Consider the following 24,930-nt stretch of genomic DNA (forward strand, 5'->3'; position numbering starts at 1 on the left):
CATAGAAGAACAGAGACGACTGCTAAGCTGTTGTTTGATTATCTCTTGCCAAGATGAGCACAGCAATTCAGGCTGATGAGGACTGCTAAGTAAACATAGAACACCTAAGTAATCCAAAATGAGGAAACAACCAAGGCCATGATCAGCACAGAAAGCACATACAAGATCACACATCTGGAACATGGACGACTGAGCATTAATATCCATTTGCCACTCCGATTAGTTCGACATGTCTCAGCTACAACAGACGCATACTTAACAGACCAGTGATACCACATTTTACGGACACTGGTATCAAGTTCCTACACAAAATTAGCCCTGAACGCTCATGCTTTCCATCGTAAAAGGGGGGCCTCCAATGAATGAATGCCTGATCAGATTTAGGAAATCTTCTTGACAATGTCCTGGATGACCTCATCCATGTCGAGCTTCTTCATCGCTGTGAAGGGCCTAGGCATGTTCTGCCCGTCAATTTCAGCGTGTTACTTAAATCAAATTGAAAAGTCACCCCGCATCTTGAACCAACACAGTAATAATAATTAGAATGGCGGCAAGAAACCAATGTAAGAAAACACCCATGTTGATAGGCCTCAATTATCAGTATAATGCAGAGAGTTTGATTTTGCAACTGAAGCAGCACATATATTATGGATCTGATTGAAATGTTGCCTAGTACTATGAAACAATCAAACGGAATTGTAATGAATATGAATCAAAGGTAAGCTTTTGGCAAAAGAAAAGGATGATTATAGCTAATTGAGTACTACTATATGATAAAGAATCCCATGGATGATTAGTGAGATTACCAGCAGTGATATGAAGACTTCACCGCCTTCTTCGCGTATCTCAAGACACCCACGGCGTGGCTGAGAACGAGACAGTAAAAAGGGTCAATCAAGAAAAGCATGAGATGCAAAATCAAAATGCCAATCATGGCATGGTGAAGTTCATGATGATTATGAAGAAGTAACACACTGGAGATACCTTTTCAGGGTTGATTATGACGGAAACCCCAGGGACAGCACTTTCCAAAACCTCCTTCACCTTCAAAGCTCTTTTCTTAAAATGCTGGCACTGGGTGCTGGAGATTTTAACAAACAAGAAAGTGGTAAGAGGAAACTACAACCATAATTGCAGCCAGTGCTGTCAAAACAAATACAAGATCATATCAAGTTTACAAAGGGATGGGCTGCAGAGCACTCAACTTGTCAAGTAGGTTCAAATAATACTTTCCTATGTTCGATGAAGAAATAAGTTTGCAGCAAATGCAATCATGTCTGAAACATTTTGAAATTTACAGTGCAGAACAATGACGGCGTCCATGTAACAAACAATAAACAGCGTGTTTTGCTTGTAGTTCCCATTTGTTCAATTTCAAAATGGAAACAAGGTTCCAATAAGAATGCAGAGGTTCTCTACATCTTTTCATCTTTACAACCTTCTTGTAAAGATGAAAATACTTGTAAAGATGGAAAATACCAGATGGAACTATGTTTTAGTCAATGTTTGTGCGGCTTACGACTCCTATTGGATTTCTTTACAAGTTGGAGCACATGCTATACGTACTTCAATTGATCATGATCCATGCATCACTTACAGTTAAAAACAGAGAGTCAGCTACCTGCTTCAGGTAAACCCCAATAGATCGGATACCTACTGGAGTTCACTCGGTTCATTACTAACTACATTTTCCCCAAAAAAAGATCACACCCTTTTTCCCCAATCTATACCGGAGTACAAAACAATCTTAAAACTCCGCCTCTTTCATCTATTAATCGTGCACAAAACCCCACTAAATCGAACCCTAAATTCGTCCGAAATCACCAGAGGCAAAAACATGTAACGGGCACGCGAACGAACTCACCAAGCTTCGACGACGACGCGCTTCCCGTCTTCCACGGCAGCACCGTCATCCTCCTCCTCCTCCTCCTCCGCCGCCGCCGCGACCTCCTTCTTGGCCTTCTTCCTCCCCTTCTGCTTGGCTGCCGCGGGAGGCGACACCACTGTCTCCTCCTCCTCCTTCTTAGCCTTCTTCTTCCCCTTCTGCCCGGCCGCCGCTGCCGCAGGCGGCACCGGCACCGCATCTGCATCCTCCTTCTCCACCACGGCCGCCGCCGCCTCCTCCTTCTTGCCCTTCTTCCTCCCTTTCAGCCCAGCCGCCGCTTGCACCGGCACCGCCACAGCCTCTTCCTCCTCCTCCTTGGCCGGCGCCACCACGCCCCGCTTCCCCGCAGCCATGCTCCGCGTCTTCCTCGGCGACATCGCCGGCGCCGCCGGGGACTTGCGCTTGGGAGCCATCGTCGCCGGATTTGGGGTTAGGCTGGTGGTTCGCCTGCCGCTCCTTTCACTCGCTCGCCTAGATTTCCGGCGGAATAGAATGAGAGAGAGATTGAAGCCATTTCTTTTTAATAATCGGAGAGAAATTTATGAGAGGAGTCTCCTCGGGGCACGAGCGCGGTGGGATGGGAAAGGGCGCGCGATAGGAAAAACTGGAGACCGTTTCCCGCCGATAGAGGGATGCCAAAACAAAAGGGCCCATGGGCCGGGCGTCGACTTCCAGGCCCAATTGGCCCGATCGAAAACGGCCCAGTTGTGGGCATTTTGTGATGCCTAGAAGATCTGACTAAGGTCGGTGCTCCTGTATCGCTTTTCTGTTTACTGTTCATCTTCAGAAAATGGAATGCAGTGGGTATCTATCATCTACAGATGCAATATATGAAACCATGCCAAACGCATGTATTGTCATCTTCAGAAAAAGCTGCAAGAAACATTGGTCGGTTGGATTCTTGGGACCAGAGAGATTTGTGCTGCCAAACCAAGAAACATATATTCATGGATCCTGAATCCAGGAGAAAGAAAAACATACTTTTAAAATTTTAAATTCTATTGAACAAGTTTACACGAGTTAACGTTCCTGGAAATTTTCGTGAAAAATATAATCAGTTTTGCACCACGTGTTAATAAACACTGGAATTTGTTTTCCTTTCAAGGCACAAAAATATTCTTTTCACATGGAAAAATTACAATCATTTAGAATACTCTACAATTTACATATGCGATTCCTTTTACTATATTTTTTTATTTGAGTCTACTGTTCATCTCATCGACAGGAGCTCTGAAATATGCCATGCTTCAAATGCTCATCACCTCCTAAAAATCTGCCGTATGTTCCACACTTGACGCTTTACAGCTGAGTTTTATGTTACTAATTAACCATTGCATAATTTTTAATTCTCCACTGCTAGAATTGGGCTTCAGGTGTACAGCTGTCACTGCATCTGCATGGGGTCAAACTTTTGACTTTGGCGCCATAAGACATAACGTGTCATTCCCTAATCCAGTTTAAGTCATCAAGGTTATGCTAGATGGTTGGGTTGTCACAAGGTTTGGGCCAGAGACAGATGGGACCTTGCCTTCAAAGATCCCATCCAATCCATTCCATTCTTCAGTAATGAGCTACCTAACCTGCAGGCAATGCAAGAGCACAGACATTAAGCCAGCATCACATCATCATATCACTGTTAAGAACAGATCGATGGCACCATGTGTTCAAAAAAAAAGATGGATGGCACCATGCTTTATTAGCATCCATGCAAATCAAAGGACAGGTATGCTTCAAATGGAGCTGCTGATTAAATGTGCCACAAGGCATGTCTCAATCCTGACCACTCATCATTCATGGAGCACTGGTGCTGCACCCAAATGAGCTTCAGAGTTACACTAAATAAACTAAATAATCCATGACATGTCATGAGATGAGCTGCTGCACAAAGTAATTAAAGTAGGTATATGTCAGTGTTAGATAGACATCATTAGAAGTTAAAAGTAGGAGCTCCCCATCTTTCCCTGATGGCTAATCCGCAAGTTGTTACCAAAATCGTATCTGGTTCAGGAAAAAAAAAGAGGATTTGCATGGCTTGTCTCGCAAATTTTGCTGGCTGGCTGTTACTTTGAAAGAACACATGAACCCCCGCATGATTACCTGCTCTCCAAACTGTTTAAAAAAAATTGGGGTACATCCCAAGATTTCATCTTCAGGCATCCCCTTGTTAGACTACCCGAAAAAGAATCTAATGCTTAAAGCCTAGACAAAAGGCAACCAAACAAGCCTAGAGCCTACTGCATTCTGCATGTTGTAGCTACTAGCTAGGACAGTACTTCACATAACCACAAATCCCTCCCCAATAATGGCATCAGATTAGCATCGATCAATGCGCGCTGGATGAAGGTTATGAGCACCTAATTTTTTGAGCAAGGTTATAACAGATTAGCACATAGAGAGGAGCAGATCAGGAGGCAATTTGTTGTTGTCTTCTTTACCACTTGTCTACTCTGAAGTTAGCAGCAAGACACCTATCACTGACACAGTGTTGTTTGATCTTGATGTGTTCAATAAGGACAGGTAGTTCATGCCACATATTACTAACTGATATGAAGTACCTAGCTAGTAATATTAATGGTAGATTGGTAGGTAGGGCTTATCCACAGGTTAAGACAAGGTATGGTTTCAGAGTTCAGGCCACAATGATAGTGCTAGAGTCAAATATCAAGTGGAGTACAGACCAATGGGAATGACCAAATTCAACTGGTGGTCTATGACAGCATGATGATACATCTGGTGAGTGCTCTAGCCAAACATGGCACTGCCAATAAAAGTGGTTAATAACTGCCAGAATAGCAGCTGGTGGGTTTTTTTGTCCATTTATGCACTTCTGAATATTCCGAGCTGCACATGGCAGTTCCTTAAATTATAGACTGTGAATTCCTGTTTTGATTTCTGCTTCATTCCTATCTGTTGTTTTGTGAACTTAAAGATATGATGTGACCTCACACTGCTAGTTGCTTAGTCCATAATGCAATCATATTTCCAAGGATTTCCCTATGGATCTTGATTAAAGTATACTGCATGTGTGATGTTTGTCCAGGAATCTTTGAGCACTTTTCAGATAATTTTGAGTGTAGTAATCAATATGATCACAGTAGAACACGCGAAGGAGAAAACATAGATGCGTGTGCAGCCTGGTTCCAAATCTCAAAAGAGCTGGATGGATGTAATGACTAACTAAAGGCAATTAAAGTGGATAAAGGCATCATCCTGCCACTTCTTTCTAGTAGAACAATTGTATCACACCACATGAAAGGCACAGCTGCAGAAATGGGAATATGTCACCTTTCACTGTAGAGAGAAGAAGGGGAAAAGAATTCCAGGCTTTTGAGTTGGACTTAGAAAGGCCTAAAAGATCTTTGCCAACATGAGAAAAGGGGGTGATGGTGCTGATTGCATTGTTCTTCCTGCTCCTTCATTTTTCTAAAGGCAGTATGAACAAAGGTGTGACCAGAGGACAGCTCAAAAAGACCAGAGGAGACTTGACAAAATTGCAAGGAATAATCTGCATTTGCACTAATTAAAGGTGGTGGCTTGACAGTTAGCAAGGGGTCAAATATACTTGACAGAAGTTGCAAGGAATTTGTACAGACAACTTGTGCAGACTACAGAAGTGCAGAACCTAAAAGTTTCAGTGTGAGCAAAATTAGTCAGTATGGAGCTTACCTTGAGATAATGTTAATATGTTAACTCCATTCCTTTTGTTCTGAAGGATGAGCACAGAATAGTATTTTTCTACTCAAATTAATTATCTCAAATTTGCTCAAGTATGTATCTATGACTAAAAAATGTCTAGATACATGTAATATTTCGACAAATAATATGGATCGGAGGGAGTACATAATACAGCTCACCACATGATGGTGAGGAAAAAGAAAGCATCTGCCCTCAAAGCTTATTACATACATCAGGAAAAAGAAGAAGAAGAAAATGTATTTTGATCTGTAAAATATTCTGCCTATTGCAACAAGATTTACCTCCTAAAATAGCAAAATTACAGCAATTTAACTTGCATCCCACAAGTCAGATTACAAATAAAATTAGAAGAAGAAAAACATATCTGATCTGAAGTTCTCAGTTCCTCATCATGTTCATGTTATATACAAATCCAATCCAACCATCCAAGCAGGAATGATCAGAAGAACAAAAACAGAGAGATCATCACAGCAGAGACCAGAGGAAGACTAAGCTAGAACACTGACTGCATCAGATCATCAGACACAAGTTAAAAAGAGCCACCTTAATAATTTCTCAAGGCGACGGCGGCAAGGGGATGACCCGGTTGTTCTTCCCGACAACGATGGTGATGAACCCGCCTTCCTCATCTCCGGCGGCCGGCGACGGCGACAGGCGCGCCCTCTTGGCCTCCTCGGCCAGCGCCCGCCGGTACAGCTTCTCCTCGGCGTCCTTGAGGAACTGGAGGCTGGGCGGCGGCGATGGGGCCGCCGCCGCAGGGGGCTCGTAGAGCGGGTTGAAGGACGAGCTCTCGACCACGGGCGGCGAGGACGCCGGCGTGAGGAAGAGCGGCGAGCGATGCAGCAGGTCGGCGAGGCTGCGGCTCCGGCCGCCATCGTCGGAGTCGAGGTCCTCCCGGGTCTCCTCCTTGATGGTGAATAGCAGACGCGGCGGGCCCACCAGGCTGCCCAGCCGCATCAGCTGCGCCTCCACGCTCTCGTCCTCGTCGTCTTCTTCTTCGTCTTCCCCGGCGACGGCAGCCTCGGGGTCGGCGGCTTCTGTGGTCGCGGCGGCGGCGGGGGGCGGCTTCTTGAAGCAGAAGAGGTGGAGCAGCTCGCGGGAGGAGGAGGAGGGCGAGGAGGAGGAGACGGCGTCGGAGACGGCGGCGGCGGCGCGGCGGCGCCGCCTGTGCACGAGGATGTAGTAGAGCTCGGCGGCGAGCGCCAGCAGGAGCAGCGCCGACACCGCCGTCAGCCCCACGCCTAGCTTGCTCAAAGCCCGCATCTTCTCTTTCTGTCCTTTCTTGCACTGCAAACTAAGTTGGATTCGCCATTAACCCAAGCAACGCATCAATGGCACAGACTCGAAACACAAGATGCCTTGTTTCAACTACACAGATTCTTCTCCCCACCAAAGCCCAAAATCTCAGATGAACTCAGAAGCAGAAGTTGAATCTAGCTAGCTACAGAGTTTCAGATCGATGAACCGAACTTGGTGGCCAAGAACACAGTTTTGGGAACAGAAACAGCAGGAACTGGATTACTAGAACAACAGAGGGACCTGCCAGCCACCAAGAACATTGAGAAGTTGGAGTCAAGGACACGGGGAAGAAGCAGAAGATGAGCAACTGTGAGGAAGAGTAGAGAGGAGCATAGGGACAGGGCAGCAGGGTGCAGTGCAGAGGCAGCAAAACAAATGCTGCAGCGCAGTGAATCTTTTGCTGAATTGTATGTTCCTCCTTGCTGGTGATTGATGATAAGGAAGGGCTCTGTGTCCAAGAGAGAAAGAGGAGGAGGTAGGAGACAGGGGAAGGCCTTCAAATCACATGGGGTGGTGGTGGAGACTGGAGTGTATGTATGTGTGTGTGCAGAGAGAGAAGCTCTGGTGTTTGCTTCACCAAAAACAAAACCAAGATTGTCCTCTCTTCAGAGAGAGAAAACAAAGGGCTTATAAGTGATGGTGAATGGCTTAGGTGGCCTAATTGGGATTTTAAGGAATCCATCCTGTTCTAGAAAACTGAATTCCTTGTAATTGTTTTCTGACCTTTGCATGCTGGTGTTGTGTTGGTGGCCTAGCTTGTTGTTTGAAGTTTTTGATCGTTGGGGATGGTAGGTAGCTCCACTAGCTAGAGGCTCTCCCATGCAAGATTCTCACCAGTTAACAAATCTGGCGACAGAATGGTTGACTAAACCCTATTTGTTCTGGGGATTAATTAGGACTTAACAATTCATCTTCACTCATGTGCATTAGCTAGCAGGTGACATGGCTACCTTAATTTTCCGTTGCAGTTCTATATTCAGAGATCACTGTGCCCAATGCCCCAGTTCAATGCACGCAGGATCCAACTTTTTCTGTCCCCCTTTTGCTAACCTTTAGTTTAAAACTTTAATCACCTCGAGCCATGGGCTATGATGTGAATTATTAACAGTGTTGTGTTCAGGGAGAGAGTACTAAAACACATGCTAGACATAATCCATTGCACTAACATGATTGTACCAGCTAGGAGCAGGCAGGCCCAATCCCTTGCACTGGAGACTGGGCCCTTCTGGTCAGGCCAGCCTTGTACAAGATATACATAAATTCCAGATCTTTCTCCCTTAAATAACAAGCTGATTTCAGAGAGACCATGGCAGAAACATTTCGGAGCTGAATGTTGTGGCAAGCTAGTACTAGTAGGTGAGAAGAGAGGAGTCCCTGTCTGGTCCTGAAATGAGAGTCCTCTTGTACATATCTACACCAAGTCCTTGCTTGATACACCAACTGTACTGGAAAAAGACCAATTGCTTCAGTCTTGACCGTTTCCGCATACACCAACCGTATAGATGTAGATGGATACAAACCATGCATACATACAACAAAGACTTGCATATCTACAAACAATTTGATGTATTGTGGTCCTGTACTTTATGTGTATCTATATGACTATATGCCAGCTGGTCCTAATTAATTACTTGAGAGAAAGATATGGTAGTCTTCTGGCTCTCGTAGTTAGCTAGCTAGGTAGATGTACATATATACATACTGCAGGATTTGTCCTACTTATACATATGTAATGTAACAACCTTATCAGCAAGTGTGTGTATGTATGTATGTTAAAGAAAAGAAAAAATAGTTGTCAGCAGTTGTGAGGGGCGTAACTTAGCCTATCGAAATATCTTATATTTTGGAACGGAGGTAATACTAAATTAGAAGCAGTCTAATTAGCCTACAACTGGTAATATATAAATAAATTTGTAGAAAAGGTGTATGCGTGCTTTAGTGCTAACGAGAGAGCTCAATTATAGCCGTTGTGCACCATCAAAAGACAGATCTTTTGAGTCATCATAAAAGAAACACACAAAGGAAAGAAGAAAAATCCATCAAAACTAAAGTCAGGTTGGTTTGAAAATTGGTCTTCATCGATCTCCCCTTTGAATACATACAGCACTGTTAAATATAGCTTCTAGAAGCTCAATGACAATGCATGATGAATCCCTAGCTAGTGGGACATGATGGAATGGAATGATAAGAATGATGCCAGGCCTGAGCACACATGCAAAATATACATCATGGGGCATATGCATAGAACTCAAGAGGATGACTTTTACAGAGCCATGAAAACACCAGATGGAGTGCATCCATGGTGCCTATGCCCATCAGTGGTTTCTAGCCCACTCACTGAGCAGGAAAAGCCCTTCCCTTTTTGTGAAAGTAGCTAGTGTCACTAAGCATGGAGTATACTACAGTATATATCACAGGACCATGGGAGTGTCACAATTAAAGCAGTGTATGTATCACAGGATTGGACACAGGATTGGACCACGGGTGAGCACTGGAGAAGGGATGGGTGTTTGGGGGCTGGATGATAGGATCGAGCTTGTTCAAGAGATGATGCATGGATGATGGTCCATGATCAGTTATTTCGATCCATCCCCTTGATTTTAGGAGACAGATTGATTGTTGTTCCAGGTTTCTATGCTATCCAGACAGCAAGGAGTTTGAACTGAATCGGCCAGGGAAAGCCATATTGGAGCTACGGAGTACTACGCAATTTAAGCAATCAAGTGTGTTCCAAGAGGGGGGGAAAGAAAACAAAGAGTTTGATCGAATTATGGGAGGGAGTAAAATTAAGTCAACCGACCATGTTGATTGGATGATTGGTGAGATGGTTATAGTTCGAGCTTTACCAGGTTTGTCACGTACTCCTAGAAGCAGATTTCTGTAAAAACTTAAAAGTATAAGCTGGCGAGACCCCGGGTAAGCAAAATAATAGTAATTCAAAATCGAGTCAAATTAGGCAAGCTAAAGGATTCAATTTACTGGTCAAATTAGGCAAAGTGAAAAAACAGCTGTAAAAAGTAAAAAAAAAAAGACAATTTACTGGTCAAATATAGGCAAAGTAAAAAAAAATCCAAAATCAAGTCAAATCAGGCAGATTAAAGTTAATTCGAATTACTTTTTTTTACTACAGTACAATAAGCCTGTCCAGTTGACCCGAGGAACAGGAGAAAGCAGAGAAGCTTCCGATCCCCAAACCGCGTTGCGTCGACACAAACCGAATCAGCAACGAACCGAACCCAATTCCGGGCTGCCTTGCCCACGAATCAACCACCCCAACGCCCATCCCACTCCACCGGAACCTATCCAATCCAATCCGCCGCGTCAACACCCATCTCCCCCGTATCAAATTCTCACCACGATCCTCCAACAACGACGCAAAGAGAGAGGAAGGGGAACGCACAGTAGATCGACAGCTGCCGAGGGGATTTTGATCTAAGGCGATCCAATCGAAGCAGCATCCCGCCTGCCGCCATGAGCTTCATCTTCGGCAAGCGGAAGACCCCAGCTGGTTCGTCGAATCTCGTCTTCCTCCAGCTTCATCGTTCCTAGATTTGATTGTGGGATCCTACTTGTTTCTTTCCCCTGTTGTGCTAATCCGAAGAGGACGTCAAATTCGGTGCCTCTTTTTACCTCGCTGTGTAAACAGTCGAGAAATTTGAGCTTTGGCGGCCCTGTTGATGATCCGAAGTTGAGGTTTGTAAGGTCGTTGATTTTGTCTCTGGATTACCCATCAAACCCTAGTTCTCGTCGTACCTCGGGACACAGAAAAAAACACATCCTTTGTGGATATCCTTTTCCTTTTTGGCTGTTAATCTTGTCTTAGTTATGGGTTCAGTTTTTCACCTGTTACTGTTCTATGGGAAGATGCAGTCAAGAGCCAAGAAATGCAAGGGGCATAAATATTGGTTCGAGGGGTTTGTTCTGGTTCATTCCTTATTGATGATTCACTGAGGAGATCACGCAACATAAGAAGCTGTAGCCTTGTAAATTGTAATGCTACTGCTATATGTCGATTCAATTAGGAGTCATCCTGGTGTCGATTTCTCTGAATGCTGATATATAGTGTGACACAGTCCTGAGTTTAACTCTCTTAAGGATTTATAATACAGACTAGAGAGTTTCATTGTTTTTTGTTTGGGATGACAGAGCTGCTGCGGGAGAACAAGCGCATGCTTGATAAGTCCATCAGGGAGATTGAGAGGGAAAGGCAGGGCTTGCAGACCCAGGAGAAGAAGCTCATTGCAGAGATCAAGAAGGTTGCCAAGCAAGGACAGATGGTACGTGCATCAAAACTGACAAAGCCTCTCTTTTATTCAATTAGATTTAGCCTTCCTACAATATGAATGTTGTTTAGCAATCTGCATCTGTAGTACCGTTACAAATGCCAACTCTCTGTCAGCAAGGTGATGTGTTGCGAGGAACCTAGATGAAACCTTTTTTATGTTAGCACAATGTTTGCAAGCAACAAATATCGTATATTAATACCATGCGTCCCTGCAACTGTCATTGGCTGTTTTCTTTGTGTCGAGTCATAGCTTGCAAGTTCTATTGTGCAATTGCCTGTATTTCAGGCAATAGGCTCTGCATGATAACAGAGCATGTTTTGATGTTGGACATTGTTCACAGGGAGCTGTAAAAGTTATGGCAAAGGACCTTATCCGGACAAGACACCAGATCACAAAATTTTATGCCCTGAAGTCCCAGCTGCAAGGTGTCTCTCTTCGTATTCAGGTAAGAATTCAAGCATGTTTTAGAAAGATAGACTTTGTGATATGATCAAGTGACCGATCTTCCCTCAGTAGTCAGTAGGCTTCATTATGTTGTGGAAGCTCTTTTTTTATGATTACTGAAGTTCATGAACTATGTGTGAAATCTCTTATAGACCCTGAAATCCACACAAGCAATGGGAGAAGCCATGAAGGGCGTCACGAAAGCCATGTCACAGATGAACAGGCAGATGAATCTGCCGGCGCTGCAGAAGATAATGCGGGAGTTTGAGATGCAAAATGAGAAGATGGAGATGGTCAGCGAGGTGATGAATGACGCCATCGATGACGCCTTGGAGGGCGACGAGGAGGAGGAAGAAACGGAAGAGCTTGTCAGCCAAGTCCTTGACGAAATCGGCATCGACATCAACTCCGAGGTAAAAACATTATCTCTGTATTCTCATGTTGATCCTATCACAGAAATTAGACAAGCCTGCTACTAGTTTGATGGATGGTATACTGGGATATAAGTAAGTAACACTGATCTCATGCTCTCAACCCAGCTTGTCAAGGCCCCCGCGACCGCAGTCTCCAAGCCGGTCGCGGCAGGAAAAGTGCCTGCTCAAGCTGAAGCTGCGGGCGGGATGGACGGTGGAATAGACGATGATTTGCAGGCGCGGCTTGACAACCTGAGGAAGATGTGAGCATTGGGCTCTGACGGAAATATCCTCGCGAGATACTCTCTGTAGTTTTGTATCATAAAAGGCCACTCTGGCAATCTTTCCGACACATCATTTGCAGTGTGTTTGGCATTGACCGTATGTATATAGATTGTCATATTATTGTCAGTATATCACATGCTAGGAATTGCTTGTTCATAGTCTCATTTGGCACACTGTTGTCATGATTCTGAACGTTGAGATGCACTAGCAGTAGGTAGTACCCCGTAGTATTATCTTCCTTGTTATTTGCATTGGCGTCAGTTTGGTGAGATGAGCAGCAAATAGCTGGAGCGATTCAAGTTTGATCATAAAAAAGCAATCTAGCTGTTGGCTTTGCTGGATGAACATAGAGAAGCATCTAGCTGTAGAATGTAATACTCCAGGAGTCGTAAAACGGTAGGCAGTGTGGAACAGACGAATTTTGCACCTGAATCAAAGTACACAAAGAGTGCAGAACTGCAGATTCAGAACTTGTTAAGAAATTAAAACACATGAAATGGAACACTAGATCATCTGCTTGTCTGAATCAACGCCCTAGATAGCTCATGCCGCCACGGTGGCGGTGGCGGCCCTGGCCAGAGACATCGGCGGTGCTACATATCCCTCTGTCCCATATAAAGTGTCGTTACTTTGTCTAGATCATTTATCTGTGACATTTAACATGAGACGGAAGAAGTATTATTTTATTTCTGTATATACATACAGTAGTAACTTTCATGACAACTCCAGCTGATCCATAGAGATTACATACTCCGGCGACCCGCTGGCGGCGGCGGCAGAGGGCGGCGCGGCGCGGCAGCGTGGGCAGGTGGCGTGGCCTTTGTGCAGCCACTCGCCGACGCAGGCGGCGTGGAAGTAGTGCATGCGCGGCGGCAGGACCCTGACGATCGCGCCATCGGCGAAGTCGCATAGGCACACTGGGCACATCGCCTCCCGCCACCCGTCGCCCCTCCGGTACTCCGTCACGCACGGCACCGGCCCTGTCGCCCTGAGACGGCGAGCAGCTCTAGGATCGTCGCCGCCGCCATGGACCACCGGAGCCGGGTTTACGCACGAGCATGTCTCCATGCTAGGACCGGCGGCGGCAGCGGTCCGAGCCGGAGACGGAACCGGAGTGGGAGCCGAAAACGGTCTCTGAGAGTACCGGACGCAGTCCTGGTAGATGGACCTGAGAATGAAGAGCATGAGGAGGGCCACGAGGCCGAGCCAGAAGACCTTGGACCCGATGTCCACTAATACCTTGCGGGTGAACATCGGAGACCACGACGCCGGCCGCAAATTGCTATGGCGACGACACTTGCAATGCCTGCTTTGCTTGGTTAACATCACCATGAGTTGATATGGAGATCGCATCCTACCTGCATATATGTATATATACACGTTGGTATGTGTCCTTGTCCAAGAAATGCATTTTGGGTTTGCATGGCATATGCTCTGCTAGTCTCCCACGCGCTCTCTGCGGCTCCGTGGCCAATTTTATTCCGTTGAAGCCTAAAATGGGCAGAGGCAAGCCCTTGATCAATCTGGATGTGGCCATGATAGAAAGTTAATTCTAGGCCATTATAGAACAAAGTTAATTTTAGGCCACTAGATGAGATGAAAAGAGTGTGATTATTGAGCAAACCACTTGTTATCATACGGTTGGAAAGTACAAAATGTGTCACTATACTTTAATCAATGTATATTAATATATATTTCGGTTTTGCTATATCTAAGTTGCCAGACTTTTAGTCAGAGAAAGTCGATTCCTCGACCGTTGGATATGATTTGTATTTTAAGATTCGAAACCGATGATGAAAAAAAAACATTTTAAGATTAAAATTATTTGTCAACTTAGATTTAAACATTTTACTTAAAAATTCAAGCAACTTAGATATAGCCACAATGTTACATCTATATATTTAACTATTCCGTAGTACTACTGAAAGCAGACAGGCTCATGCAGAAGGTGGTGTGGCATCCTAAGTAGTGAACGGCAGTCACGATGCTCCAAGAAACGCATATGCATTACACATACTCTATTGGTCTTGGTCGATCGCCCTCCGTTTTTTAACTTGTTATAAAACAAGGTTATGATCAATAACTGCACTGTCAAAAGTACTCGCTTATGACTAAATGATTTTGTAGCTATACATTTTTTTTTTGACAAAAAAGTCAGCAGCGCTTCATCTCATTAATTAAGACGAAAGAAAAAAGTTATTTACAACTTCAAGAAAGGAGAAAAGCAAAGAGTAAACAGTAAACAAAAAAGTAACCACACATTATAAGTACTCCCTCCGTTTAACTAAATAATCGGAGGAAGTACTGAATTAGAAAGTCCAGTGCTCAAAGCCACCGCACCGGTAGAACCACCACTTTACTCTCTGTTTGACCTTTTATGCTGTGTTTGCCATTCTGGTGGATTATAATAATCCAGCCTCTCCAAAACCATTTTCTGACTATTTTTGGCTTTTCCAAAACTAAGTTCAAAATTCATCACAGAAAGTACCTTATTTTCATATTGGCGTCAGTGTACTGAGATGAGCAACAGATAGCTGATTATTTCAAAATTCAGATTTAAAAATTGATCGAAAAGCTGTAGAACATGAACAGAGTTTCTAGCTATAGAATGTCACTCCAGGAGTCACAAAACCCCACCCAGTTTGGAACAAAAGAATTTTACATCTGAACCAATCACACACAAGTCGGTCTTTGGACATGTTTTCTTTTGTTTTGCTTTGTTTTGTTTTGTTTTGTTTTGCTTTGTTCCGGCTTGCCGGTTGTCCTCATACTTCTTTTCGTCTTCTTAACGAAAATGACACACCGCACCGTGTGTCAAGAAAAAAAGTGCAGAATTGCAGATTCAGACATTTGTTTAGAAATTATAACACAGAAATGGAATTTTTTTGTCTGAATTCATGCCTTTGATAGCTCACGTACGGCCTTGGCCGGAAGACCCCCTGCCATGCCATAGGTGGCGCGATCATAAATCGGTAAATTTCAACAAGACAATCATAGGTAGTACTAGCACAATTTTTTGTGCATACATGCATGAGTAACTTTCACAACTACCCCAGCTGATCCACGTAGATTACATACTCCGGCGACCCGCTGGAGGCGGCAGTGGCGGTGGCGGCGGAGGGCGGCGCGGCACGGCAGAGCGGGCATGTGGTGTGGCCTTTGCGCAGCCACTCGCCAACGCAGGCGGCGTGGAAGTAGTGCATGCATGGCGGCAGGACCCTGACGACCTCACCGTCGGCAAAGTCGCAGAGGCACACAGGGCACATGGCCTCCCGCCACCCGTCACTCCTCTGGTACTCCGTCACGCACGGCACCGGGCCCGTCGCCCCGAGACGGCGCGCAGCACTAGGATCGCCACCGGCACGGACCACCGGAGGCGGGTTTACACACGAGCATGGGCGGCGGACCGCCGCCTGCGTCTCCACGGCGGGCACAGCCGGTCTAGGACCAGCGGCGGCGGTCCGAGCCGGAGTGGGAGCCGAAGCCGGTCTCCGAAAGCACCCGATGCAGTCGCTGCAGAGGGACTTGAGCATGCAGAGCATGAAGATGGTCACGAAGCCGAGGCAGAAGACCTCTGCAGCCATGCCCACTACCTTGCGGATGATCATCCGAGATCCCACGACGCCGGCCCCAAATTGCAGGTGGTGTCCGCAAATTGCTATAGAGACGACACTTGCAATGCCTGCTTTGCTTGGTTAACATCACCATGAGTTGATATGGAGATCGCGTCCTACATACATATATGTATAATATATACGTTGGTACGTGTCCTTGTCCAAGAAATGCATTTGCATTTGCATTGGCATGGCATATGCTCTGCAAGTCTCCTTCTCTCGTTATCTGCCGGATGCAAGTTTGTGGGTTGATTTCGACGTTCCTTGTCAGCCATGATTCAGTTTCCCAATGTTTTTTTCGGTTGTATTAGAAAAAAAACAACGAACCACTCACCCATCTTCAAATTAAATGTTACACCAATCTTCCACGTCTAAGAATTATTCATCTCTATCCTTGAGAGGAGGAAAGGAAAAAAAAACATCTTCACTTGCTTCTGAAAAGTGACCAGATATATACATTCCGTTCATGTGACACCTTCACAAAAAAAAAGAAACATTTGTTCTTCACTCGTTCAAGAAAATCATCTCGTGCTCATCTATGTAAGAAAATCGCGACAAATGCTACCATGGCCTGAAAAGGTTGCTCAAACAGATTATAAGGCACGCCCATCTTCGTCGACAAAAATGTCCCCCGCTATAAAGACACGTGGACATTATGCAAAGCGTTTTTCTACCCGAAATCACCATGCGTACGATACTTCATCATAGAAAGCACCTTGTTTTCATCATTCTGAACATTGAGATGCACTGCTCCAAAACTAACATTCAAAATTCACCATAGAAAGCACCTTGTTTTCATACTGGCGTCAGTGTACTGAGATGAGCAACAGATAGTTGGAGTATTTAAAAATCTATTATCTATTATATACTAAAAGCAATATGAGGGGTACCGAGAAAAGACTTCACGTTGATCCACATCACTTCAATTATTATGGCCGTTGGATCTGAGATCTAAGGATCGTAGTAATCGTTTTAGGTTACCTACGTTTACGTTCCAAACGTTGCAGCCACGACCGATGTTTTACGTTACCTACGTTTACCTCCAAATGTCGCAAGCCAGGACCCATTGACCGATTCAGCTATATGGCGATTCGTGGACGCGGCCCAGCCCAGTTATTCCAATTTCTCTTTTTTTTTTCATCCAGGCCTAATCGAGTCGGCCCGCATTAACAAATATTAATATTAATATTCCTTCCTTTTTTTAATATACTAGATTTCCTAAATCTAACGCTATATCCAACTAACATTTACGGACTGGATGAGCATAGGAGTCATTAACTCATATGTATGAAAATAATAACTGAACTAAAACATGTTTACCATTCTTCTAAACATATACGGAGTATTAATTTTTTTTTTAAAGCATGGACAACAGGAATCATCATACATCTAAAAGGATTTTTTCTATGCATAAGATACCCAAAAAAACACAATAATATAACATATACGGCTTACAATTATATCCAAGATAATTAGTCCTCCGATCCATAATAAGTTTATCAGATGTTGTACGAAGTTGTACGAAATCTGACATTTATTATATCCAAGGGAGTATAAAAATAAACAGCCCACGCAAATATTTTGCACTGTCCACCATGCTAGTTCATCAAAAAAAGCAATTTAGTTGTTGGCTTTGCTGGATGAACATAGATCATCTAGCTGTGGAATACAAAACGGCAGGAGTTATAAAATGGCAGCAGAACGAATTGTGCGCCTGAATCAAAGCACATAATGGTGCAGAACCGCAGATTCAGATCCGATCCATAAAAAATGTCGTCCAGTTAATACAAAATTTGCACTAACTTAATGCAAAATGAGCGACATTTTTTATGAATCCGAGGGAGTAGAAACTAAAACACATGAAATTAATTAAGGTAGCTCACATCATGGAGTTCGCGGCGGCGGCCTTGGCGGGAGACCCTGCCATCGTTGGCGCGATCGTAAATGTCAACAAGACAATCATAGCTAGTACTCCCTCCGTTCTAAGTAAAACCACGACAAGAATTATGAAAAAAGATGTAGTAATACTTTATTTTTGTATATGCATGCAGAAGTAACTTTCATGACAACAGCAGCTGATCTATAGAGATTACATACTCCGGCGACCCACCGGCGGCGGCAGCGACGGCGGAGGGCGGCGCGGCGCGGCAGAGCGGGCAGGTGGCGTGGCCTTTGCGCAGCCACTCGCCGACGCAGGCGGCGTGGAAGTAGTGCATGCACGCCGGCAGCACCCTAACGGCCTCGCCGTCGACGAACTCTGACAGGCACACCGGGCACGTCGCCTCCCGCCAGCCGTCGCTCCTCCGGTACTCCGTCACGCACGGCACCGGCCCCGTCGACCGGCGCACACCAGCTCTAGGATCGCCGCTGCCGCGTACCACCTGAGCCGGGTTTGCGCACAAGCAGGGGCGCACCGCTGACGCCGGCGCCGGTCTAGGACCAGCAGCGGCACTGGCGGTTATCAGCGCCGGAGCGGGAACCGGAGCCGGAGCCGGTGTCCGAAATCCCAGCAACTCCCAGCACAAGCAGCAGTCGCAGCACGCGATGCACTCGCTGCAGATGAGCTTGAGAACGAAGAGCAGGACGAGGGCCGTGAAGCCGAGGGAGAAGACCATGAACACCGTTTCCCCTTGCTTGCTCATCGTCCGGCCGGCCACGTTTTTGAGATTAATTAGTACTCCGTAGTATACTAGTGAAAGCGAGCAGCCAGGCCCAGGCTCAAGCAAGGCAGAGGAAGGGGTGGCGTTGTCCTAAGTTAGTAGACAACGGCAGTCACGATGCTCCAAGAAATGCATACGTATGGCATATACTCTGCTGGTCTCGATCGCCCTCCGTATTTTAACTTGTGTGTTGTTAAAACAAGGTTAGATCAATAACTGCACTGGCACAAGTGCTCGCTTATGACTATAAATGATTTTGTAGACTATACATTATGAGATCTTTTACGGTACTTTTAATTCATTGTGAGTCGTTCATTTTATTAGATCTGACGGCCCATATCAATTTGTGCTGGTGGTAAAAACAGGAGTATCAAAACGGAGTAGTAGTTAGTCCCGAAAAAACTCGGGCAAATAAAAAAAACTCTCTTAGAGAAATATCAGCCTAGGCCCGTCTGACCGAGCGAGTCATCTCCCTCATCTTCTCGGTCGCTGGAAACACGAAACAGTCGTTCCTCATCCACTCGGAAACGAGGAACAGAGTCATCTCACAAAAAAGAAAAACGAAGAACGGAGTCTCGGCAGGCCGGCCTAATCCGATGGAAGGAGCGAATCGAGAAGAAATGTGACGAAGGAGGTGGTGCCGCCGGCCTAATGATAGGACTGGCGCTAGAGACCTGGAGTTGTTTCGATGCGGCCGGCGTGTGGATGAGATCAATCTAGATCGGTAGTATTGGGTCTCATGGGCCTCATCTAGGCCCCTCATGCACGTAAAACTTTCTACTACTCATTTCTTCTTTTAGTAGTATCAAAAGGTACCGTAAAAAACCTCTACATTATACTCTTTCCGACACGTAATAAGTGTCATTATACTAAATCAACGAAGTTGTCATGAATGTACGGCACGGGCGCGCAGCTCTAGGATCCCCGCCATCGTGGCGGACCACCGGAGCCAAGCCGAAGCCGGTCTCCGAAAGCACCGGACGCAGTCGCCGTAGGTGGACTTGAGAATGTACATGCCCATCTCCTCTACGGCCTTGCTCATCCCCTCCGACCACGATCGACGACGCCTGCAATGCCCACGCTGCTTGCTTGGTTAGCATCGATCGATCACCCTGAGTTGATAAGGAGATCGCATCATCCTACCTACATATATATACGTTGGTACGTGTCATTGTCCAAGAAATGCATTTGCATTTGCATGGTATATGCTCTGCTAGTCTCCCTCCCTCGCTCTCTGCGGCCCCGTTGCCCGTTTTAAGGGTACACGTCAGCGGGCACGTTGCTGAACAGTTACGTACGTACGTTTGGCAAAAAGACCCGACCCCGGACAAAATGTTTCTTGTCTCTCTCAAAAATTCAATCCTGCAAATAAGGGGGGCTCTCATACTTAGGATATGGACATTATGCGAACCCTGTTTTTCTACCAAGCTGGGGGCCGGAGTCTAGTAATCCCCAATATCAATTCCATATCAATCAAAAAAATTCCGCCACCATATCAATACTATTTCATTAAAAAAATCATTCGTATATTGCATGACTAAATTAATCAATCACATTTTATTGCGATGTCAGTTTGCATGTGAAAATATATATCGTCACATGTTTGATTTTTGTTGGCCGGACCCACCTCTGCTTGGCGAAGAAACAAGGTCAAGAAACGAAGGAATACCAAAAGCAATTTTGCCATGTCCAAGGCGCCTGATTTCCAATTAGGGTCAGCCGTCGGATTTAATTTGTGCTTTCATATTTGGATCGAACGATGGGAAATAATAAGTGAAGATGATGTAAATCAACGGACCTGATACGTCTACTTAGATTTAACCCTTCTGCTTTGAAATCAGCCAGTTCGAACTGCAGCCACACCCTGCCAAAAGGGAGAAGGTATCAACTAATTAAAATTTGAATATACTACATCACAGGTTCCTATTTTGTTTCAGTTTGCTATACTGAATGGTCAATGAGAATCACGGATATATACATTCATGCAAAAGATTAAGTTGAGAGGCTCCATTCGTGCCGATCAAGGCATGCCTTCGTCGCCCCTTAACCACCACAATGCATGAATCCTTCACCTTCTTCTTCTACGTATATATACAAGCCAATGTCAGTCATCCATTGCACAATGCACCTTCATCCAGCAACCATGGCCGCACAACCCAAGCTCCTCCAAGCACTCCTCTTCCTTCTCCTCCTCTCCTTCACCGCCGTCTCCGCCGCGCAGCTCGAAGAAGCCGAGGCGCCACCACCGCGCCCGCCGCCGCCGCCGCCATCGACGACACCCCCAAACCTGACCCTCCACAACATGTGCCCATACACGATCTGGCCACTCATCACCCCCAACTCCGGCCTCCCATCCCTCCTCCCTTCCGACTCCGACGACGAAAACTCCTTCACCCACCTTGCCAACGGCGCCCTCCTCACCCTCCCCTTCCCCGCCGGCCAGGCCTGGTCCGGCCGCATCGTGGCGCGCACCGGCTGCGTCAGCGTCGGCCCCTACGCCTCCGACCCGGACTCCGAGCTCTTCGCCGCCACCCGCTGCGCCACGGGCGACCCGCCGGAGCCGGTCACGGTGGCTCAGGTCAGCGTCGGCAGCGCCGACGGGATCGCCGCGTACAGCGTCAGCCTCGTCGACGGGTTCAACGTGCCTCTCGTTGTGACGCCCGACGGAAGCTTCGTCTCCGGCTCCGGCGGCGGGTGCCCGACATTGGGCTGCGCCGCTGACCTTGAAGCTGTTTGTCCGGAGGACGCTAAGGCTCCTGGAGGAGGGTGCAGGGCGGAGGATGAGGGTGTCAGGGAGTTGTTCAAGCGGCGGTGCCCGGATGCGAGGACGACGCCGAACGACGTCGAGGTTACCCCGCAGCGGTGCCTCTCGCCACGAGAGCTCAGGATCGTCTTCTGCCCCGACGCCGGCGGAAACTAGAGCTGGACTCACTCTCTCTGTTTCTTGCTCTGCTTTTGTAATAAAGAAGAAGCTTAGAGCTAAGAATAATCTAATCTAACCAGAGAATGAATAATCAATTCTTAATTCCAGTGTTCTAGATGTGACTCGTGATATTATCTTCTTGGACTGTTGCTGAATCTCTTGACCCGGTCTGATCAATCTGAATTTTTCTTCTCATAAGCTACTCACTACAGTACATATTGAGTAGGATTAACGGCATTGTGTTAATTGCAAGCTGGAGTAGCCATCAATGGCGTCCATTCGTCAGCCAGAGGAGCTTCGAAACCATCGAGAATCCGGCTTGTCCGCTTCTGCGCCCACGGATTAAACAATCTCTGCTTCCAACATTCCATTTCCAAATCCCAATTCCCCACCTCGAAGGAATCGAAGCTCAGAGAGATGCAGTGGTTCAACATGACGTCGTCCACGTACAAGTCGCCGGTGTTCATCGGCCTGCTCGCCGTCATGTCCGTCGCCGTCGTCCTCCTCCTCCACCACTGCGTCCTCGTCACCTGCTGGAACCGCCGCCAACGCCTCTCCTCCCCCGCCGCAAATCAGCAGCCGGACCATAGCGTGAGCTTGGATTTGGACCTCCTGTCCTCGTCCTCGCGGGCGGCGCTAATGGCGAAGGCGGCGGTGGTTTGCCGGAAGTACGGGGCGACGGAGGAGTGGGCCGGGGAGCCGACGTGCCCGGTGTGCCTGGCGGAGTTCGCCGACGGCGAGGAGGTGCGCGTGCTCCCCGAGTGCTCCCACTACTTCCACGGCGACTGCATCGACACGTGGCTCGCCGCCGCGGACAACCCCAGCTGCCCGCTGTGCCGCGCCGAGACGACCCCGACGCCGACGCACACGCCGAGTCCGGCGGGGAGCTCGTCGCTGAGGGCGCAGATGTCGCTCTCCGTCTCCCTCGAGGACATCCTCGTCCGCACGTAGCAGCAGTGGTGGCGGCGCGTCGACACCGGAGCGGAGGAAGAAGAAGAAGCAGAGTACACAACAGATTGCTCTGTTTTTTGAATTTTCTGGGGGGTGTAATGTAATCAATAGATGAAAATGATGGATTCTTTATTTCTTTTTGTAACATTTCTCATTGAAGAAACATCGCATCGATGATGCTGTAGCAATGGCACTAATATGCTCTGATCGTCGCATAAACAGAAATTAATCTGCCTATGGGATGTTCTCTCTTTTCTTCGGTAAGGATCACCTTTTGCTGCTACTAGGAACTGTGCCAGATTTTCACCTTCTAAACAGATTAGAAAGCGAATAGGCGCTCAATAGATCTACGGAGCAAACGACGTGTACACGTAGGCGCTCATCACTCCGTTCTTGAGAGCTTAAGCCGTGGCTTTGTCGACGTTTAGAACCGATTAGATTGCAAGTCTAGCACATTAACCGACGACGACGACCAGCAGCAGCCGAGCTCCGGCGGCGGGTGTGGTGTGCGGCGGTCGTGAGCGTGGTGATCGTCCTCGTATTCATCAAGCTTGTTGCAATGTATTCACCATGCATTCGGTTTAACAAAACAGAACGGTTCAGTTCTTTTTGGAAAATTCGGTTTTTGAAAATCCAAACGGCCGGTTCCAGAAAAATAGGAAACCAAACTTTTTCGAACAGGAACTTCGGTTCGGTTTAGGTTTTTGATCGAAGTAACGGGAGAGTATCAGGAAAAAATATCATAGCCGAATTGACAACTGCACATAATGGAAAGACACATCCAAACCCCACCGCACTGCGACGACACGCAGAAGAGAGGGAGGCGGAGATGAGGCCGGCGCATATGGCCGGCGCGGACTCCGCAGGTGTCTACGAGCAAGGAGATGGAAGAGATATATTTTTTGGCTTGACTTGGGCAAGAATCTCAAAGCAAATCAAGTGTAATGGCACGGACAAAAGTTGTCACACCGACGGAAACTAAAGCTGTACACCTATATACTCCCTCCGTCCGTGTATAGTGGGCGTAAAATTCGATTGCCCTTGTCCAGATTTTACAGGCGCATGGTTTCTCTGAGGCGCCAGAAACCGAATTGGTGTCCATGCATGTATGCTCGCACGTACGCAGACCTAGCCAATACACGCATGCGGCCGGCGGAGCTGATATGCACTGCCACTGCATGCGCATGCTATGTTGATTGGCTGTACGGCATGCATGTGTGGCAGCAAGACTTGGTACGGGTGAAAAAAAGAAAAACGCGGCTCCTGAAACCGGACGGGAGCATATGCATGGCAAGTTATCGCAAGACACTTAGCTCGATCACATCCGCTCTCTTCCTGATCGGACGCTCGTAGGAACGTTCGTTCCAAGAGATTAAACAGCGAACCTTTCGCTCTTTATAAATTCGGAGGTTTAAAGGGGCAAAAAAAAGAGAGACAGAAAGCAATGGCTTGTCACCCTGTTCTTTGAGAGCTTAGCCGTGGCTTGTCCTTGTTCCCACCGATTCGATTAGAACCAAGTAGTGATCCATCACCCTAATTAATCACCTACGCCCTCGTTCCCATCGTACTTTAATCCGCCCCCTTAAGTACCCATAGGGCGCGCCTCGTTCAATCATCTTAATTACAAATGCTTAATTACTTTTAAGTTGATCGAAATCAATCGAGCTAGACTGCTAGCGGCGACGCTTCTGGATCCATGTCGGGAGACGACAGCAGCGACCCGCAGCGTCCGAGCTCCGGCGGCGGCGGCGGCGGCTATGGCGGGCTGGGCCCGTCGGGGTACACGGCGGGAGTGGCCGTGCTCGTCAGCCTGCTCCTCATTGTCGCTCTCGTCAGGCTCCTCCGCTACGCCATCCGCCGCTCCTCCAAGCCCCCCGTCCAGCACCCAGCTGCCGCTGCCGCTGCCGGTGCTCCTAGCGCGCCGTTGGAGGTGGCGGTGGAAATGGCGGCGGCGGTGGCGCCGGCGGCGGGGGTGTGCGTAGCGACGTACAGGAGGAGCGACGGGTGGCGGGAGGCGAGCTGCCCGGTGTGCCTCTGCGACTTCGCCGACGGGGAGGCGCTCAGGGTGCTCCCGGCCTGCATGCACTACTTCCACGCCGCCTGCGTCGGCGAGTGGCTCCACCGGAACGACACGTGCCCACTCTGCCGCGCTGCGCCGCCGCCGCCGGAGCCACCGCAGATGCCATCGCCGGCGGTGGCTCCGACGGCGTGACGGCGCTTATACTGGAAGCATTATATTTTTTGGGGGTGGGATTCAAAGTTTCAGACGAACAAATGATCTTCTTCTTCTTGAGTCATTCATTATGTGTCCTAGTTAAGCAAAGGTCTAAACCCGAATGATCTTCATCATTTGTTAATTTCAATATGTAGTACACACAATTCTTTGGTACCAACCGGGTGCAAGGGGAGTTTGATACTAGTACAAATTCACAAAAGCAGCAACCGTAGCGGTTCTTGCGGCGAAAAGAAAAGGG

At 47.0% G+C, this 24,930-nt stretch overlaps 8 protein-coding genes across 8 annotated transcripts; 3 read left to right on the plus strand and 5 right to left on the minus strand.

Moving 5' to 3' along the window:
* Positions 1-119: 119 nt before the first annotated feature.
* On the minus strand, positions 120-2,402 carry LOC100840050 (selenoprotein H). Its single transcript, XM_014902516.2, has 4 exons — positions 1,865-2,402; positions 985-1,081; positions 807-866; positions 120-461 (listed from the first exon to the last, which is right to left on the minus strand). The coding sequence occupies exons 1-4, from the start codon at positions 2,296-2,298 to the stop codon at positions 381-383; spliced, it is 672 nt and encodes a 223-aa protein (XP_014758002.1). The 5' UTR covers positions 2,299-2,402; the 3' UTR covers positions 120-380.
* A 3,261-nt stretch (positions 2,403-5,663) lies between these two features.
* LOC100824723 lies at positions 5,664-7,722 on the minus strand. The gene has a single exon (XM_010239073.3). The coding sequence runs from the start codon at positions 6,842-6,844 to the stop codon at positions 6,137-6,139; it is 708 nt and encodes a 235-aa protein (XP_010237375.1). The 5' UTR covers positions 6,845-7,722; the 3' UTR covers positions 5,664-6,136.
* Positions 7,723-10,036: 2,314 nt separating this feature from the next.
* On the plus strand, positions 10,037-12,500 carry LOC100840560 (vacuolar protein sorting-associated protein 2 homolog 1). Its single transcript, XM_003577162.4, has 5 exons — positions 10,037-10,388; positions 11,027-11,157; positions 11,507-11,611; positions 11,763-12,023; positions 12,150-12,500. The coding sequence occupies exons 1-5, from the start codon at positions 10,352-10,354 to the stop codon at positions 12,288-12,290; spliced, it is 675 nt and encodes a 224-aa protein (XP_003577210.1). The 5' UTR covers positions 10,037-10,351; the 3' UTR covers positions 12,291-12,500.
* A 522-nt stretch (positions 12,501-13,022) lies between these two features.
* On the minus strand, positions 13,023-13,562 carry LOC104584882 (RING-H2 finger protein ATL18). Its single transcript, XM_010240673.1, has one exon. It carries the CDS (start codon positions 13,560-13,562, stop codon positions 13,023-13,025), a length of 540 nt encoding a protein of 179 aa, XP_010238975.1.
* Positions 13,563-15,355: 1,793 nt separating this feature from the next.
* LOC104584883 (RING-H2 finger protein ATL18) lies at positions 15,356-15,892 on the minus strand. Its single transcript, XM_010240674.1, has one exon. It carries the CDS (start codon positions 15,890-15,892, stop codon positions 15,356-15,358), a length of 537 nt encoding a protein of 178 aa, XP_010238976.1.
* A 2,090-nt stretch (positions 15,893-17,982) lies between these two features.
* On the minus strand, positions 17,983-18,564 carry LOC104584884 (E3 ubiquitin-protein ligase Os03g0188200). Its single transcript, XM_010240675.1, has one exon. The coding sequence runs from the start codon at positions 18,562-18,564 to the stop codon at positions 17,983-17,985; it is 582 nt and encodes a 193-aa protein (XP_010238977.1).
* A 2,051-nt stretch (positions 18,565-20,615) lies between these two features.
* Positions 20,616-22,537, plus strand: LOC100825332. Its single transcript, XM_003575587.3, has 3 exons — positions 20,616-21,393; position 21,614; positions 21,959-22,537. The coding sequence occupies exons 1-3, from the start codon at positions 20,642-20,644 to the stop codon at positions 22,454-22,456; spliced, it is 1,251 nt and encodes a 416-aa protein (XP_003575635.3). The 5' UTR covers positions 20,616-20,641; the 3' UTR covers positions 22,457-22,537.
* A 1,488-nt stretch (positions 22,538-24,025) lies between these two features.
* On the plus strand, positions 24,026-24,735 carry LOC112268879 (putative RING-H2 finger protein ATL69). Its single transcript, XM_024455110.1, has one exon. The coding sequence runs from the start codon at positions 24,153-24,155 to the stop codon at positions 24,666-24,668; it is 516 nt and encodes a 171-aa protein (XP_024310878.1). The 5' UTR covers positions 24,026-24,152; the 3' UTR covers positions 24,669-24,735.
* Positions 24,736-24,930: the final 195 nt, after the last annotated feature.

The sequence above is a fragment of the Brachypodium distachyon genome, chromosome 4 (genome assembly GCF_000005505.3).
Source record: "Brachypodium distachyon strain Bd21 chromosome 4, Brachypodium_distachyon_v3.0, whole genome shotgun sequence".
Classification (NCBI taxonomy): domain Eukaryota; kingdom Viridiplantae; phylum Streptophyta; class Magnoliopsida; order Poales; family Poaceae; genus Brachypodium; species Brachypodium distachyon.